This window comes from Panulirus ornatus, chromosome 35, assembly GCF_036320965.1.
Source record: "Panulirus ornatus isolate Po-2019 chromosome 35, ASM3632096v1, whole genome shotgun sequence".
In the NCBI taxonomy this organism is placed as follows: Eukaryota; Metazoa; Arthropoda; class Malacostraca; order Decapoda; family Palinuridae; genus Panulirus; species Panulirus ornatus.
This window is the reverse complement of record NC_092258.1, coordinates 15,285,954-15,303,829: the sequence shown is the minus strand read 5'-3', so window position 1 is coordinate 15,303,829 and position 17,876 is coordinate 15,285,954. Positions and strand designations below refer to the sequence as shown.

Genomic DNA, 17,876 nt, shown 5'->3' with positions numbered 1-17,876 from the left:
AATGCCAAATGTGTGTGAAAAATTTATGTCTTATGGCAGTCACACACTTGAAGAATATCATGTGCAGTTCTCAAATTCAATAAGCTTGGCCACCTTGACATATAATCTGGTATAAAAAGAAAAGTTCTTGAGTGAGGTAAATCTGAGCTAATAAACCTGGGAGCCAGAAAAGTGGTACGCATATAAAGTGAAATGGTTTAAGTATTTGTGACCAAGGAGTGCAGAGGTTCCCTTAACTCTAAGTTAAATCCTTTCCCATGTTCCAACATGTGTATGTATAAGTTCAAAAAATATGAGGGAGGGGGTAGAAACTGAGTACAAAATCCAAGACAGGCATGTAAATATATTAGACACTTTTTGATATCACACAAGCTACAAACCATAATGGTATATATGTAATGCCAAGTGTCATTTGGCAAACCACCATGAAAAGGTGATTACATGACCCCTAAGATCAAAAGACTAGAAAAAAAATAAACAAAACACATAGGCCATGAAAAGTTGTTACTTATGATTTTCATATTCTATACATGTTGTCTCCATATTAAATAACTTCTTGAACTTTATATCCTGGTTTATGGGTTAGATTTATTCCTATTTCTTTGTATCTTAAGTCTTTAAATGTAAATCATATTTCATACTGCTTTAGGAAAATTAGAAATATAATGAATTCTTTTTCTAAATCTAACAGGTCACAATTTCCAGTTTCAGCAAAAACAAGAGTGTTCCTTCATCCCATCCTTTAAGCCAATTAACAAAACCATTATTACCCTGGATTTTAGAAGGAGGTAAATTTAGAGCTGCCAAACGCTGAACCTCATCATGGCTGCTAGTAGTATGATCAGCTGTCAGCTGTTTCACTTTCAACACACCTGATCTGAAAAAATAAGTAAGCATGAAAAACATTCTCCATGAAACACACACAGCATAATAGGCACCTTGTACATTCATCACCATATCTATGTACATAAGGGAATTGGTGTTCTTTGACTTTACCTGCACGCTACCTTTGATGAAAATGCCTCATAATCACTGAACAGAAAGGAGTATGGTGCCACTGAGAACCTCCTAGTCCCAAAGGGCCCCCTTTTCCTCTTCCCACATAAAGCATTGCCTCAAAGCTGCAGAAGCCCCATGGTAACCAACAATAAAAGAAGTCAATTCCCTCATTAAAAGGGCCATATTGGGTAATCTTCATAAATTTAAAATGGATTTAATAAAATCATCTTGATGGACAGCCACCCATTTGAAAAGGTGACACATATATTTCATACAGACTGACCAATAATTTTCTAACATAAATTGTGAAGAGAGATTAACAAAATTAGATGTATGGCACATAAAGGAGAATGTTGAGAGATAGTGAAAAATATTCTTCATTAGCAAGGGGTGAATAAAAATAAGGCTATCAAATTCAGTGGGAAAGAGAGACAGATCAGTTGGAGTGTGAGTTTAAATAGAGAAAACCAGGAGAAAATGGAGTGTTTTTGATACCTCTGAACAAAAATAGCAGTGGATTGAACCACTGGAGTTGAAATAAGCCATAGGATGGGTTAGGGGGCTCTGGTCTTGGGTACACTAAGGACTGTGTGAAAAGAGGTGTAATTTTTTTGTGGGCAAAGATACATGTGTTGACAAAATAAGAAATTACAGGGTATGGAGGAGGTGTGGAAGTAAGAATTGCGGATATAAGACAGCTGATATGGGTATGCTGAAATAGTATAGATATATGGAAAGAATGAGAGATAAGTATGTCAGAAGTGGATGGAACAAGGTGAAGGAAGAAGCCAAGGAGGAGGTGGAAGGATGGAGTGAAAGATGCTTTGAGGGCTCATGGCCTACACATGCAGAAGGGTGTAAGGCATGCATGAGACCAACCAAATGGGAGTGCTGTGGTATACAAGGGGAAACAAGCTGTGAATGGACTGAACCAAGGCACAATGAATGGTCAAGGAAAACCAGGAAAAGGTCTATGGGGGCTGATTGTGGATGGAGGACTTTGGTGTCGAGGCATAATCCAGTAAAAACTTTATTATCCATAATTCAAGACAATGAATTGTTCAAAAATTATTTTTTTCAATTTTGGTTAACAACCCTCTATCATCCAATAAGATAAATGATAGGAAAAAATTTCTAAATCATGAGTGTAACACACTGCAGCAATTAATGTACTCACTACCTGATGCTTTATTACCATGTTGATTGTTTACTATCTCCCATTTGTTTTCTGGTGCATGTAGATTTGTGTGCTAGTCTTCCTGGATTACTGTTGTGGACAAAGGCACATCATCAGCAACTGCAAGACAGCTTTTCAAAGCCATTTATGTCTCATATGAAGCACAAGAGGACAATTTCAAATCTTGAAAAGAAGATGGAGCTGCACAAGAAGCTAACTATAGGAGAGCCCAAGGCAGCACTTACGAAAGACTTCACTCATGAATTTATTATCATTTATTTATTTTGCTTTGTTGCTGTCTCCCGCATAGGCGAGGTAGTGCAAGGAAACAAACAAAAGAATGGCTCAACCCAACCACATACACATATATATGCATACATTTCCAAACATGTAAATATACATACCTATACATCTCAATGTATACATATATATACACACAAAGACATATCCATATATACACATGTACATAATTCATACTGTCTGCCTTTATTCATTCCCATCGCCACCCCGCCACACATAAAATAACAAACCTCTCCCCCCACATGTGCACGAGGTAGCGCTAGGAAAAGACAACAAAGGCCACATTCGTTCACACTCAGTCTCTAGCCGTCATGTATAATGCACGGAAACCACAGCTCTCTTTCCACATCCAGGCACTCAGAACTTTCCATGGTTTACCCCAGACGCTTCACACGCCCTGGTTCAATCCAACGACAGCACGTCGACCCCGGTATACAACATCGCTCCAATTCACTCTAATCCCTCCATGCCTTTCACCCTCCTAATCACTCAAAATCTTTTTCACTCCATCTGTCCACCTCCAATTTGGTCTCCCACTTCTCCTCGTTCCCTCCACCTCTGACACATATATCCTCTTTGTGAATCTTTCCTCACTCATTCTCTCTATGTGACCAAACCACTTCAAAACACCCTCTTCTGCCCTCTCAACCACACTTTTTATTACCACGCATCTCTCTTACCCTATTATCACTTACTCGATCAAACCACCTCACACCACATACTGTCCTCAAACATCTCATTTCCAGCACATCCACCCTCCTCCGCACAACTCTATCTATAGCCCATGCCTCACAACCATATAACATTGTTGGAACCACTATTCCTTCAAACATTCCCATTTTGGCTTTCCGAGATAATGTTCTAGACTTCCACACATTCTTCAACTTTCGCTCCCTCCCCCACCCTATGATTCACTTCCGCTTCCATGGTTCCATCCGCTGCCAAATCCACTCCCAGATATCTAAAACACTTTACTTCATCCAGTTTTTCTCCATTCAAACTTACCTCCCAATTGACTTGTCCCTCAACCCTACTGTACCTTATAACCTTGCTCTTATTCACATTTACCCTCAGCTTTCTTCTTTCATACACTTTACCAAACTCAGTCACCAGCTTCTGCAGTTTCTCACACGAATCAGCCACCAGCGCTGTATCATCAGCGAACAACAACTGACTCACTTCCCAAGCTCTCTCATCCACAACAGACTGCATACTTGCCCCTCTTTCCAAAACTTTTGCATTCACCTCCCTAACAACTCCATCCATAAACAAATTAAACAGCCATGGAGACATCACGCACCCCTGCCGCAAACCTACATTCACTGAGAACCAATCACTTTCCTCTCTTCCTACAAGTACACATGCCTTACATCCTCGATAAAAACTTTTCACTGTTTCTAATAACTTGCCTCCCACACAATATATTCTTAATACCTTCCACAGAGATCTCTATCATATGCCTTCTTAAGATCCATAAATGCTACATACAAATCCGTTTGCTTTTCTAAGTATTTCTCACATACATTCTTCAAAGCAAACACCTGATTCACATATCCTCTACCACTTCTGAAACCACACTGCTCTTCCCCAATCTGATGCTCTGTACATGCCTTCACCCTCTCAATCAATACCCTCCCATATAATTTCCCAGGAATACTCAAAAAACTTATACCTCTGTAATTTGAGTACTCACTTTTATCCCCTTTACATTTGTACAATGGCACAATGCAAGCATTCCTCCAATCCTCAGGCACGACACCATGAGTCATACATACATCAAATAACCTCACCAACCAGTCAACAATACAGTCACCCTCTTTTTTAATAAATTCCACTGCAATACCATCCAAACCTGCTGCCTTGCCGGCTTTCATCTTCCGCAAAGCTTTTACTACCTCTTTTCTGTTTACCAAATCATTCTCCCTAACCCTCTCACTTTGCACACCAAATCAACCAAAACACTCCATCATGAAACACGTTCAACAAACCTTCAAAATACTCACTCCATCTCCTTCTCACATCACCACTACTTGTTATCACCTCCCTATTAGCTCCCTCAATGAAGTTCCCATTTGTTCCCTTGTCTTATGCACTTTATTTACCTCCTTCCAAAACTTCTTTTTATTCTCCCTAAAATTTAATGATACTCTCTCACCCCAACTCTCATTTGCCCTCTTTTTCACCTCTTGCACCTTTCTCTTGACCTCCTGCCTCTTTCTTTTATACATCTCCCATTTGCATTATTTCCCTGCAAAAATCGTCTAAACGCCTCTCTCTTCTCTTTCACTAATAATCTTACCTCTTCATCCCACCACTCACTACCCTTTCTAATCTGCCCACCTTCCAAGCTTCTCATACCACAAGCATCTTTTGCGCAAGCCATCACTGTTTCCCTAAATACATCCCATTCCTCCCCACTCCCCTTATGTCCTTTGTTCTCAACTTTTTCCATTCTGTACTCAGTCTCTCCTAGTACTTCCTCACACAAGTCTCCTTCCCAAGCTCACTTACTCTCACCACACTTTTCATCCCAACATTCTCTCTTCTTTTCTGAAAACCTCTACAAATCTTCACCTTTGCCTCTGCAAGACAATGATCAGACATCCCAGTTTCACCTCTCAGCACATTAACATCCAAAAATCTCTCTTTCGTGCACCTATCAATCAACATGTAATCCAATAATACTCTCTGGCCATCTCTCCTACTTACATACATATACTTATGTATATCTCTCTTTTTAAACCAGGTATTCCCAATCACCAGTCCTTTTTCAGCTCATAAATCTACAAGCTCTTCACCATTTCCATTTACAATAGTGAACACCCCATGTACACCAATTATTCCCTCAACTGCCACATTAATCACCTTTGTATTCAAATCACCCATCACTATAACCCAGTCTCATGCATCAAAACAACTAACACACTCATTCAGCTGCTCCCAAAACACTTGCCTCTCATGATCTTTCTTCTCATGCCCAGGTACATATGCACCAAAAATCACCCATCTCTCTCCATCCACTTTCAGTTTTACCCATATCAATCTAGAGTTTACTTTCTTACACTCTATCACATACTCCCACCACTCCTGTTTGCTTACATATATCAATATGTGCTATGCATAACATATTTACAAAAATGTTGAATATTTTAAAATACTAGCCTCTGAATTATTCAGTATATTGAAAAATCTTGAATAAAAGCAAATTTATGTTAAATGAAATAGATGATTCCATCAGCATTTTTGATAACAAAGATTTTACTGTATATGATACTTTGAGAGAGAATGTGAGCAAGGAAAGTCATGCTTTGATTATTACTGCCATTAACTCATTAATTTGGAAAGATGCTACCAAGTATGAATAAAATTATCATCATTATACTTTGTCACTGTCTCCCGCGTTAGCGAGGTAGTGAAAGGTAACAGAAGAAAGAATGGCCCAACCCACCCACATACACATGTATATACATACACACACAGCACATATACATACCTATACATCTCAACGTATACATACATATACACACACAGACATATACATATAAACACATCGACATAATTCATACTGTCTGCACTTACTCATTCCCATCGCCACCCCGCCACACGTGATATGACAGCCCCCTCCCCCCGCATGTGCGCAAGGTAGCACTAGGAAAAGACAACAAAGGCCACATTCTTTCACACTCAGTCAATAGCTGTCATGTATAATGCACTGAAACCACAGCTCCCTTTCCACATCCAGGCTCTACAGAACTTTCCACGGTTTACTCCAGACACTTCACATGCCCTGGTTCAATCCACTGACAGCACATCGACCCCGGTATATACCACATCGTTCCAATTCACTCTATTCCTTACACGCCTTTCACCCTCCTGCATGTTCAGGCCCCGATCACTCAAAATCTTTTTCACTCCATTCCTTGCACGCCTTTCACCCTCCTGAATGTTCAGGCCCCGATCACTCAAAATCTTTTTCACTCCATCTGTCCACCTCCAATTTGGTCTCCCACTTCTCCTCGTTTCCTCCACCTCTGACTCATATATATCCTCTTTGTCAATCTTTCCTCACTCATTCTCTTCATGTGACCAAACCATTTCAAAACACCCTCTTCTGCTCTCTCAACCACACTCTTTTTATTACCACACATCTCTCTTACCCTTTCATTACTTACTTGATCAAACCATCTCACACCACATACTGTCCTCATACATCTCATTTCCAGCACATCCACCCTTCACCGCACAACTCTATCTATAGCCCGAGCCTCGCAACCATATAGCACTGCTGGAATCACTATTCCCTCAAACATACCTATTTTTGCTTTCCAAAATAACGTTCTCGACTTCCACACATTTTTCAACACTCCCAGAACTTTCACTCCCCTCTCCCACCCTATGATTCACTTCCACTTAAATGGTTCCATCCACTGCCAAATCCACTCACAGATATCTAAAACACTTCACTTCCTCCAGTTTTTCTCCATTCAAACTTACCTCCCAATTAACTTGTCCCTCAACCCTATTGTACCTTATAACCTTGCTCTTATTCACATTCACTTTCAGCTTTCTTCTTTCACACACTTTACCAAACTCAGTCACCAGCTTCTGCAGTTTCTCACATGAATCAGCCACCAGCGCTGTATCATCAGTGAACAACAACTGACTCACTTCCCAAGCTCTCTCATTCACAACAGACTGCATACTTGCCCCTCTTTCCAAAACTCTTGCACTCACCTCCCTAACAACCACATTCATAAACAAATCAAACAACCATGGAAACATCACGCACCCCTTCCGAAAACCAACATTCACTGAGCACCAATCCCTTTCCTCTCTTCCTACATGTACACATGCCTTACATCCTCAATAAATACTTTTCACTGCTTCTAACAATTTACCTCCCACACCATATATTCTTAATACCTTCTACAGAGCATCTCTATCAAATTTATCATATGCGTTCTCCAGATCCATGAATGCTACATACAAATCCATTTGCTTTTCTAAGTATTTCTCACATACATTCTTCAAAGCAAACACCTGATCCACACATCCTCTACCACTACTGAAACCACACTGCTCTTCCCCAATCTGATGCTCTGTACATGCCTTCACCCTCTCAATCAATACCCTCCCATATAATTTACCAGGAATACTCAACAAACTTATACCTCTAATTTGAGCACTCGCTCTTATCCCCTTTGCCTTTGTACAATGGCACTATGCAAGCATTCCACCAGTCCTCAGGCACCTCACCATGAGTCATACATACATTAAATAACCTTATCAACCAGTCAACAATACAGTCATCCCCTTTTCTAATAAATTCCACTGCAATACCATCCAAACCCGCTGCCTTGCCGGCTTTCATCTGCAAAGCTTTTACTACCTCCTCTCTGTTTACCAAATCATTCTCCCTAACCCTCTCACTTTGCACACCACCTCGACCAAAACACCCTATATCTGCCACTCTATCATCAAACACATTCAACAAACCTTCAAAATACTCACTCCATCTCCTCACATCACCACTACTTGTTATCACCTCCCCATTAGCCCCCTTCACTGAAGTTCCCATTTGTTCCCTTGTCTTATGCACTTTATTTACCTCCTTCCAAAACATCTTTTTATTCTCCCAAAAATTTAATGATACTCTCTCACCCCAACTCTCATTTGCCCTCTTTTTCACCTCTTGCTCCTTTCTCTTGACATCCTGCCTCTTTTTTTTATACATCTCCCATTTGCATTATTTCCCTGCAAAAATTGTCTAAACGCCTCTCTTTTCTCTTTCACTAATAATCTTACCTCTTCATCCCACCACTCACTACCCTTTCTAATCTGCCCACCTTCCAAGCTTCTCATACCACAAGCATCTTTTGCGCAAGCCATCACTGTTTCCCTAAATACATCCCATTCCTCCCCACTCCCCTTACGTCCTTTGTTCTCAACTTTTTCCATTCTGTACTCAGTCTCTCCTAGTACTTCCTCACACAAGTCTCCTTCCCAAGCTCACTTACTCTCACCACACTTTTCATCCCAACATTCTCTCTTCTTTTCTGAAAACCTCTACAAATCTTCACCTTTGCCTCTGCAAGACAATGATCAGACATCCCAGTTTCACCTCTCAGCACATTAACATCCAAAAATCTCTCTTTCGTGCACCTATCAATCAACATGTAATCCAATAATACTCTCTGGCCATCTCTCCTACTTACATACATATACTTATGTATATCTCTCTTTTTAAACCAGGTATTCCCAATCACCAGTCCTTTTTCAGCTCATAAATCTACAAGCTCTTCACCATTTCCATTTACAATAGTGAACACCCCATGTACACCAATTATTCCCTCAACTGCCACATTAATCACCTTTGTATTCAAATCACCCATCACTATAACCCAGTCTCATGCATCAAAACAACTAACACACTCATTCAGCTGCTCCCAAAACACTTGCTTCTCATGATCTTTCTTCTCATGCCCAGGTACATATGCACCAAAAATCACCCATCTCTCTCCATCCACTTTCAGTTTTACCCATATCAATCTAGAGTTTACTTTCTTACACTCTATCACATACTCCCACCACTCCTGTTTGCTTACATATATCAATATGTGCTATGCATAACATATTTACAAAAATGTTGAATATTTTAAAATACTGGCCTCTGAATTATTCAGTATATTGAAAAATCTTGAATAAAAGCAAATTTATGTTAAATGAAATAGATGATTCCATCAGCATTTTTGATAACAAAGATTTTACTGTATATGATACTTTGAGAGAGAATGTGAGCAAGGAAAGTCATGCTTTGATTATTACTGCCATTAACTCATTAATTTGGAAAGATGCTACCAAGTATGAATAAAATTATCATCATTATACTTTGTCCACTGTCTCCCGCGTTAGCGAGGTAGTGAAAGGTAACAGAAGAAAGAATGGCCCAACCCACCCACATACACATGTATATACATACACACACAGCACATATACATACCTATACATCTCAACGTATACATACATATACACACACAGACATATACATATAAACACATCGACATAATTCATACTGTCTGCACTTACTCATTCCCATCGCCACCCCGCCACACGTGATATGACAGCCCCCTCCCCCCGCATGTGCGCAAGGTAGCACTAGGAAAAGACAACAAAGGCCACATTCTTTCACACTCAGTCAATAGCTGTCATGTATAATGCACTGAAACCACAGCTCCCTTTCCACATCCAGGCTCTACAGAACTTTCCACGGTTTACTCCAGACACTTCACATGCCCTGGTTCAATCCACTGACAGCACATCGACCCCGGTATATACCACATCGTTCCAATTCACTCTATTCCTTACACGCCTTTCACCCTCCTGCATGTTCAGGCCCCGATCACTCAAAATCTTTTTCACTCCATTCCTTGCACGCCTTTCACCCTCCTGAATGTTCAGGCCCCGATCACTCAAAATCTTTTTCACTCCATCTGTCCACCTCCAATTTGGTCTCCCACTTCTCCTCGTTTCCTCCACCTCTGACTCATATATATCCTCTTTGTCAATCTTTCCTCACTCATTCTCTTCATGTGACCAAACCATTTCAAAACACCCTCTTCTGCTCTCTCAACCACACTCTTTTTATTACCACACATCTCTCTTACCCTTTCATTACTTACTTGATCAAACCATCTCACACCACATACTGTCCTCATACATCTCATTTCCAGCACATCCACCCTTCACCGCACAACTCTATCTATAGCCCGAGCCTCGCAACCATATAGCACTGCTGGAATCACTATTCCCTCAAACATACCTATTTTTGCTTTCCAAAATAACGTTCTCGACTTCCACACATTTTTCAACACTCCCAGAACTTTCACTCCCCTCTCCCACCCTATGATTCACTTCCACTTAAATGGTTCCATCCGCTGCCAAATCCACTCACAGATATCTAAAACACTTCACTTCCTCCAGTTTTTCTCCATTCAAACTTACCTCCCAATTAACTTGTCCCTCAACCCTATTGTACCTTATAACCTTGCTCTTATTCACATTCACTTTCAGCTTTCTTCTTTCACACACTTTACCAAACTCAGTCACCAGCTCCTGCAGTTTCTCACATGAATCAGCCACCAGCGCTGTATCATCAGTGAACAACAACTGACTCACTTCCCAAGCTCTCTCATTCACAACAGACTGCATACTTGCCCCTCTTTCCAAAACTCTTGCACTCACCTCCCTAACAACCACATTCATAAACAAATCAAACAACCATGGAAACATCACGCACCCCTTCCGAAAACCAACATTCACTGAGCACCAATCCCTTTCCTCTCTTCCTACATGTACACATGCCTTACATCCTCAATAAATACTTTTCACTGCTTCTAACAATTTACCTCCCACACCATATATTCTTAATACCTTCTACAGAGCATCTCTATCAAATTTATCATATGCGTTCTCCAGATCCATGAATGCTACATACAAATCCATTTGCTTTTCTAAGTATTTCTCACATACATTCTTCAAAGCAAACACCTGATCCACACATCCTCTACCACTACTGAAACCACACTGCTCTTCCCCAATCTGATGCTCTGTGCATGCCTTCACCCTCTCAATCAATACCCTCCCATATAATTTACCAGGAATACTCAACAAACTTATACCTCTAATTTGAGCACTCACTCTTATCCCCTTTGCCTTTGTACAATGGCACTATGCAAGCATTCCACCAGTCCTCAGGCACCTCACCATGAGTCATACATACATTAAATAACCTTATCAACCAGTCAACAATACAGTCATCCCCTTTTCTAATAAATTCCACTGCAATACCATCCAAACCCGCTGCCTTGCCGGCTTTCATCTGCAAAGCTTTTACTACCTCCTCTCTGTTTACCAAATCATTCTCCCTAACCCTCTCACTTTGCACACCACCTCGACCAAAACACCCTATATCTGCCACTCTATCATCAAACACATTCAACAAACCTTCAAAATACTCACTCCATCTCCTCACATCACCACTACTTGTTATCACCTCCCCATTAGCCCCCTTCACTGAAGTTCCCATTTGTTCCCTTGTCTTATGCACTTTATTTACCTCCTTCCAAAACATCTTTTTATTCTCCCAAAAATTTAATGATACTCTCTCACCCCAACTCTCATTTGCCCTCTTTTTCACCTCTTGCTCCTTTCTCTTGACATCCTGCCTCTTTTTTTTATACATCTCCCATATACATACACAGATATATACATATATACATATGTACATACTCATGGTTGAGAGAGCAGAAGAGGGTATTTTGAAATGGTTTGGGCACATGGAGAGAATGAGTGAGGAAAGATTGACCAAGAGGATATATGTGTCAGAGGTTGAGGGAACGAGGAGAAGTGGGAGACCAAATTGGAGGTGGAAAGATGGAGTGAAAAAGATTTTGAGTGATTGGGGCCTGAACATACAGGAGGGTGAAAGGCAGGCAAGGAATAGAGTGAATTGGATCGATGTGGTATACCGGGGTTGACGTGCTGTCAGTGGATTGAATCAGGGCATGTGAAGCGTCTGGGGTAAACCATGGAAAGTTGTGTGGGGCCTGGATGTGGAAAGGGAGCTGTGGTTTCGGGCATTATTGCATGACAGCTAGAGACTGAGTGTGAACGAATGGGGCCTTTGTTGTCTTTTCCTAGCGCTACCTCGCACACATGAGGGGGGAGGGGGATGGTATTCCATGTGTGGCGAGGTGGCGATGGGAATGAATAAAGGCAGACAGTGTGAATTGTGTGCATGGGTATATATGTATGTGTACATTGAGATGTATAGGTATGTATATTTGCGTGTGTGGACGTGTATGTATATACATGTGTATGGGGGTGGGTTGGGCCATTTCTTTTGTCTGTTTCCTTGCGCTACCTCGCAAATGCGGGAGACAGCGACAAAGCAAAATAAATAAATAATAATACATACTCATACATGCTGCCTTCATCCATTCCCTTTGCCATCAAACCACACATGAGATGGCACAGCCCTCCCCCTGCGTATGCACAAGGTAGCACTAGGAAAAGACAACAAAGGCCACATTCGTTCACACTCAGACTCTAGCTGTTATGTGTAATGCACCACATTCAGGCCCCACAAAACTTTCCATAGTTTACCCCAGATGCTTTACATGCCCTGGTTCAATCCATTGACAGCACATCAACTCCGGTATACCACATCGTTCCAATTCACTCTATTCCTTGCATGCTTTTCACCCTCCTGTATGTTCAGGCCCCAATCGCTCAAAATCTTTTTCACTCTGTCCTTCCAACTCCGATTGGGTCACCCACTTCTCCTCGTTCCCTCCACCTTTGACACATATATCCTCTTTGTCAATCTCTCCTCACTCATTTTCTCCATGTGACCAAACCACTTCAATACACCCTCTTCTGCTCTCACAACCACACTCTTTTTATTACCACACATCTCTCTTACCTTTTCATTACTTACTCGATCAAACCACCTCACACCACATACTGCCCTCAAACACCTCATTTCCAATGTATCTACCCTCCTCCACATAAGATTATCTACAGCCCATGCCTCACAAACATATAATATTGTTGGAACTACTAGTCCTTCAAACATACCCATCTTTGCTCTCCGAGATAATGTTCTCACCTTCCAGACATTATTCAACACTCCCAGAACGTTTGCCCCCTCCCTCACCCTGTGACTCACTTCTGCTTCCATAGTTCCATCCACTCCTAAATCCACTCCCAGATATCAAAAACACTTCACTTACTCCAGTTTTTCTCTATTCAAACTTACCTTCCAGTTGATTTGTCCCTTAATCCTACTGAACCTAGTAACCTTGCTCTTATTCACATTTACTTTCAGCTTTCTTCTTTCACACACTTTACCAAACTCAGTCACCAGCTTCTGCAGTTTCTCACCCGAATCAGCCACCAGCGAAAAACAACTGACTCACTTCCCAAGCCCTCTGATCTACAACAGACTACATTCTTGCCCCTCTCTCCAAAACTCTGGCATTCTCCTCCCTAACATCCGCATCAATAAACAAATTAAACAACCATGGAGACTTCACACACCCCTGCCGCAAACCAAAATTCACTAAAACCAATCACTTTCCTCTCTTCCTACTTGTACACATGCCTTACATCCTCGATAAAAACTTTTCACTGCTTCTAACAACCTACCTCCCACACCATATACTCTTAATACCTTCCACAGAGTATCTCTATCAACTCTATCGTATGGCTTCTCCAGATCTATAAATGCTACATACAAATCCATCTGTCTTTCTAAGTATTTCTCATGACACATTCTTCAAAGCAAACACCTGATCCACACATCCTCTACTATTTCTGAAACCACACTGCTCTTCCCCAATTTATCCCTGGGGATAGGGGAGAAAGAATACTTCCCATGCATTCCCCACATGTCGTAGAAGGCGACTAAAGGGAACGCGAGCGGGGGGCTAGAAACCCTCCCCTCCTTGTATTCCAACTTTCTAAAAGGGGAACAGAGGAAGGAGCCATGTCGGAAGTGCTCATTCTCCTCGAAGGCTCAGCTTGGGGTATCTAAATGTACATGGATGTATCCAAGATGACAAAAAAGAAGAGATAGGTGGTATGTTTGAGGAAAGGAACTTGGATGTTTTGGCTCTGAGTGAAACAAATCTCGAGGGTAAAGGGAAAGAGTGGTTTGGGAATGTCTTGGGAGTAAAGTCAGGGGTTGGTGAGAGGACAAGAGCAAGGGAAGGAGTAGCACTACTCCTGAAGCAAGAGTTGTGGAAGTATATGATAGAGTGTAAGAAAGTAAACTCTAGATTGATATGGGTAAAACTGAAAGTAGATGGAAAGAGATGGGTGATTATTGGTGCCTATGCACCTGGTCATGAGAAGAAAGATCATGTGAGGCAAGTGTTTTGGGAACAGCTGAGTAAGTGTGCTAGCAGCTTTGATGCATGGGACTGGGTTATAGTGATGGGTGATTTGAATGCAAAGGTGAGTAATGTGGCAATTCAGGGAATAATTAGTGTACATGGGGTGTTTAGTACTGTAAATGGAAATGGTGAAGAGCTTGTAGATTTGTGTGCTGAAAAAGGACTGGTGATTGGGAATACCTGGTTTAAAAAGAGAGATATACATAAGTATACATATGTAAGTAGGAGAGATGGCCAGAGAGTGTTATTGGATTACATGTTAATTGATAGGCACATGAAAGAGAGACTTTTGGATGTTAATGTGCTGGGAGGGGCAACTGGAAAGATGTCTGATCATAATCTTGTGAGGGCAAAGGTGAAGATTTGTAACGGTTTTCAGAAAAGAAGAGAGAATACTGGGGTGAAGAAAGTGGTGAGAGTAAGTGAGCTTGGAAAGGAGACTTGTGAGAGGAGGTATCAGGAGAGATTGAAAGCAGAATGAAAAAGGTAAGAGCAAATGACATAAGGGGCGCGGAGGAATGGGGTGTATTTACGGAAGCAGTGATGGCTTGCGCACAAGATGCCTGTGGCATGAGAAAGGTGGGAGTTGGGCAGATTAGAGAGGGTAGTGAGTGGTGGGATGGAGAAGTAAGATTGTTACTGAAAGAGAAGGGGAGACATTTGGACGATTTTTGCAGGGAAATAGTGCAAATGACTGGGAGATGTATAAAAGAAAGAGGCAGGAGGTTAAGAGAAAGGTGCAAGAGGTGAAAAAGAGGGCAAATGAAAGTTAGGGTGAGAGAGTATCATTGAATTTCAGGAAGAATAAAAAGATGTTTTGGAAGGAGGTAAATAAAGAGCTTAAGACAAGAGAACAAATGGGAACATCGGTGAAGGGGGTTAATGGGGAGATAATAACAAATAGTGGTGAAGTGAGAAGGAGATGGAGTGAGCATTTTGAAGGTTTGTTGAATGTGTTTGATGATAGACTGGCAGATCTAGGGTGTTTTGGTCGAGGTGGTGTTAGAAGTGAAAGAGTCAGGGAGAATGGTTTGGGAAACAGAGAAGAGGTAGTGAAAGCTTTGCGAAAGATGAAAGCCGGCAAGATGACGGGTCTGGATGGTATTGCAATGGAATTTATCAAAAAAGGGGTGGCTGTGTTGTTGACTGGTTGGTAAGGATATTCACTGTATGTATGGTTCATAGTGAAGTGCCTGAGGACTGGCAGAAGGCATGTACAGAGCATATATGTATGTATATATATTTTTTCTACTTTTTCTTTCTTTCTTTCAAACTATTCGCCATTTCCCGCGTTAGCGAGGTAGCGTTAAGAACAGAGGACTGGGCCTTGGAGGGAATATCCTCACCTGGCCCCCTTCTCTGTTCCTTGTTTTGGAAAATTAAAAAAAAAACGAGAGGGGAAGATTTCCAGCCCCCCACTCCCTCCCCTTTTAGTCGCCTTCTACGACACGCAGGGAATACGTGGGAAGTATTCTTTCTCCCCTATCATCATAATCGCTGTTTCCCGCATCAGCAAGGTAGTGCCAAGAAACAGACAAAGAATGGCCCATCCACTCATATACACAAAGGAAGGAACAGAGGAGGGGGCCGGGTGAGGATATTCCATCAGAGGCCCAGTTCTCTGTTCTTAACACTACCTCACTGAGGCGGGAAATGGCGAATAGTATGAAAGAAAAAGAATCAACATACATATACATATACAAACATATACACAGATATATACATATATACACATGTACATATTCATACTTGCTTACTTTCATCCATTCCTGTCCCTGCACCGCCACACAAGAAATAGCATCGCTACCTCTGCTTCAGCAAGGTAGCACCATGAAAATGGACAAAAAAGGCCACATTCATTCACATTCAGTCTCTAGCTGTCATGTGTAATGCACCAGCTCCCAATCCACATCAAGGCCCTACAGATCTTTTCATGGTTTACCTCAGATGCTTTACATGCCTTGGTTCAATCCATTGACAGTACATCAACCCCGGAATACCACATCAGCCCAATTCACTCTATTCCTTGCACGCCTCTCACCCTCCTGTATGTTCAGGCACTGATTGCTCAAAATCTTTTTCACTCCATCCTTTCACCTCCAATTTGGTCTCCTGCTTCTCTTTGTTCCCTCCACCTCTGACACATATATCCTCTTTGTCAATCTTTCCTCACTCATTCTCTCCATATGTATAAACCATGTCAACACACCCTCTTCTACTCTCTCAACCACACTCTTTTTATTTCCACACATCTATCTTACCCTTTAGTTACTTACCCAATCAAACCACTTCACACCACATAGTGTCCTCAAACATTTCACTTCCAACATACTATCCTCAAACATTTCCTTTCCAACACATCCACCCTCCTCTGTATAACCCCATCTATAGCCCATGCCATGCAACCACTTAACATTCGTGGAACTACTATCCCTTAAAACATACTCATTTTTCCTCTCAGAGATAACGTTGTCACCTTTCACACATTCTTCATCGCTCCCAGAACCTTTGCCCCCTCCTCCAACCTATGACCCATTTCTGCTAAGTCCACTTCCACATATCTAAAACACCTCACTTCTTCCATTTTTTCTCCATTCAAACTTACAACCCAATTAACTTGTCCCTCAACCTTACTGAACCTAATAACCTTGCTCATATTCACATACACTCTCAACTTTCTTCTTTCACAAACTTTTCCAAACTCAGTCACTAGCCTCTTCAGTTTCTCACCTAAATCAGCCACTAGAGCTGTATCATCGGCAAACAGCAACTGACTCCCTTCCCAGGCCCTTTCATCCACAACAAACTGCATACTCGGCCCTCTCTCCAAAACTCTTGCATTTGCCTCCCTAGTCACCCCATCCATAGAGATATTAACCATGGAAACATCACACACCAATCACTCTCCTCTTGTCCTACTCAAAAACATGCCTTACATCCTTGGCAAAAACTTTTCACTGCTTTTAGCAACTTGCCTCCCAAATGATATACTCTTAAAACCATCCACAAACCATCTCTATCAACCCTATCATATGCCTTCTCCAGATTCATAAATGCTACAAACAAATCCATCAGTTTTTAAGTATTTCTCACACGCATTTTTCAAAGTAAACACCTGGCCCACACATCCTCTAACACATCTGAAACCACACTGCTCTTCCCCAATCTGATGCTCTGCACATGCTTTCACCCTCAATCTGTTGCTCTGTACATGCCTTTACCTTCACAATCAATACCCTACCAAATAATTTCCTACAAATGCTCAATAAACTTATGCCTCTGTAGTTTTAACATTCATCTTTATTCCCTTTGCCTTTGTACAATGGCACTATGCATGCATTCCACTAACCCTCGTGCACTTCACTATAATCCATACATACAGTGAAAATCCTCATCAACCAATCAACAACACAGTCACCCTCACTGCAATACCATCCAAACCT

At 41.4% G+C, this 17,876-nt stretch overlaps 1 protein-coding gene across 2 annotated transcripts in view; it reads right to left on the bottom strand.

The window, feature by feature from the left end:
• The window catches only part of LOC139760180 (TGF-beta-activated kinase 1 and MAP3K7-binding protein 1-like), a 188,223-nt gene that overhangs the window by 52,758 nt on the left and 117,589 nt on the right, over positions 1-17,876 (bottom strand). For both annotated transcript variants that reach the window (XM_071683115.1, XM_071683116.1), the window contains exon 5: positions 771-877. In XM_071683115.1, coding sequence (XP_071539216.1) covers positions 771-877 — 107 coding nt within the window. The remainder of the gene's footprint in view (positions 1-770; positions 878-17,876) is intronic.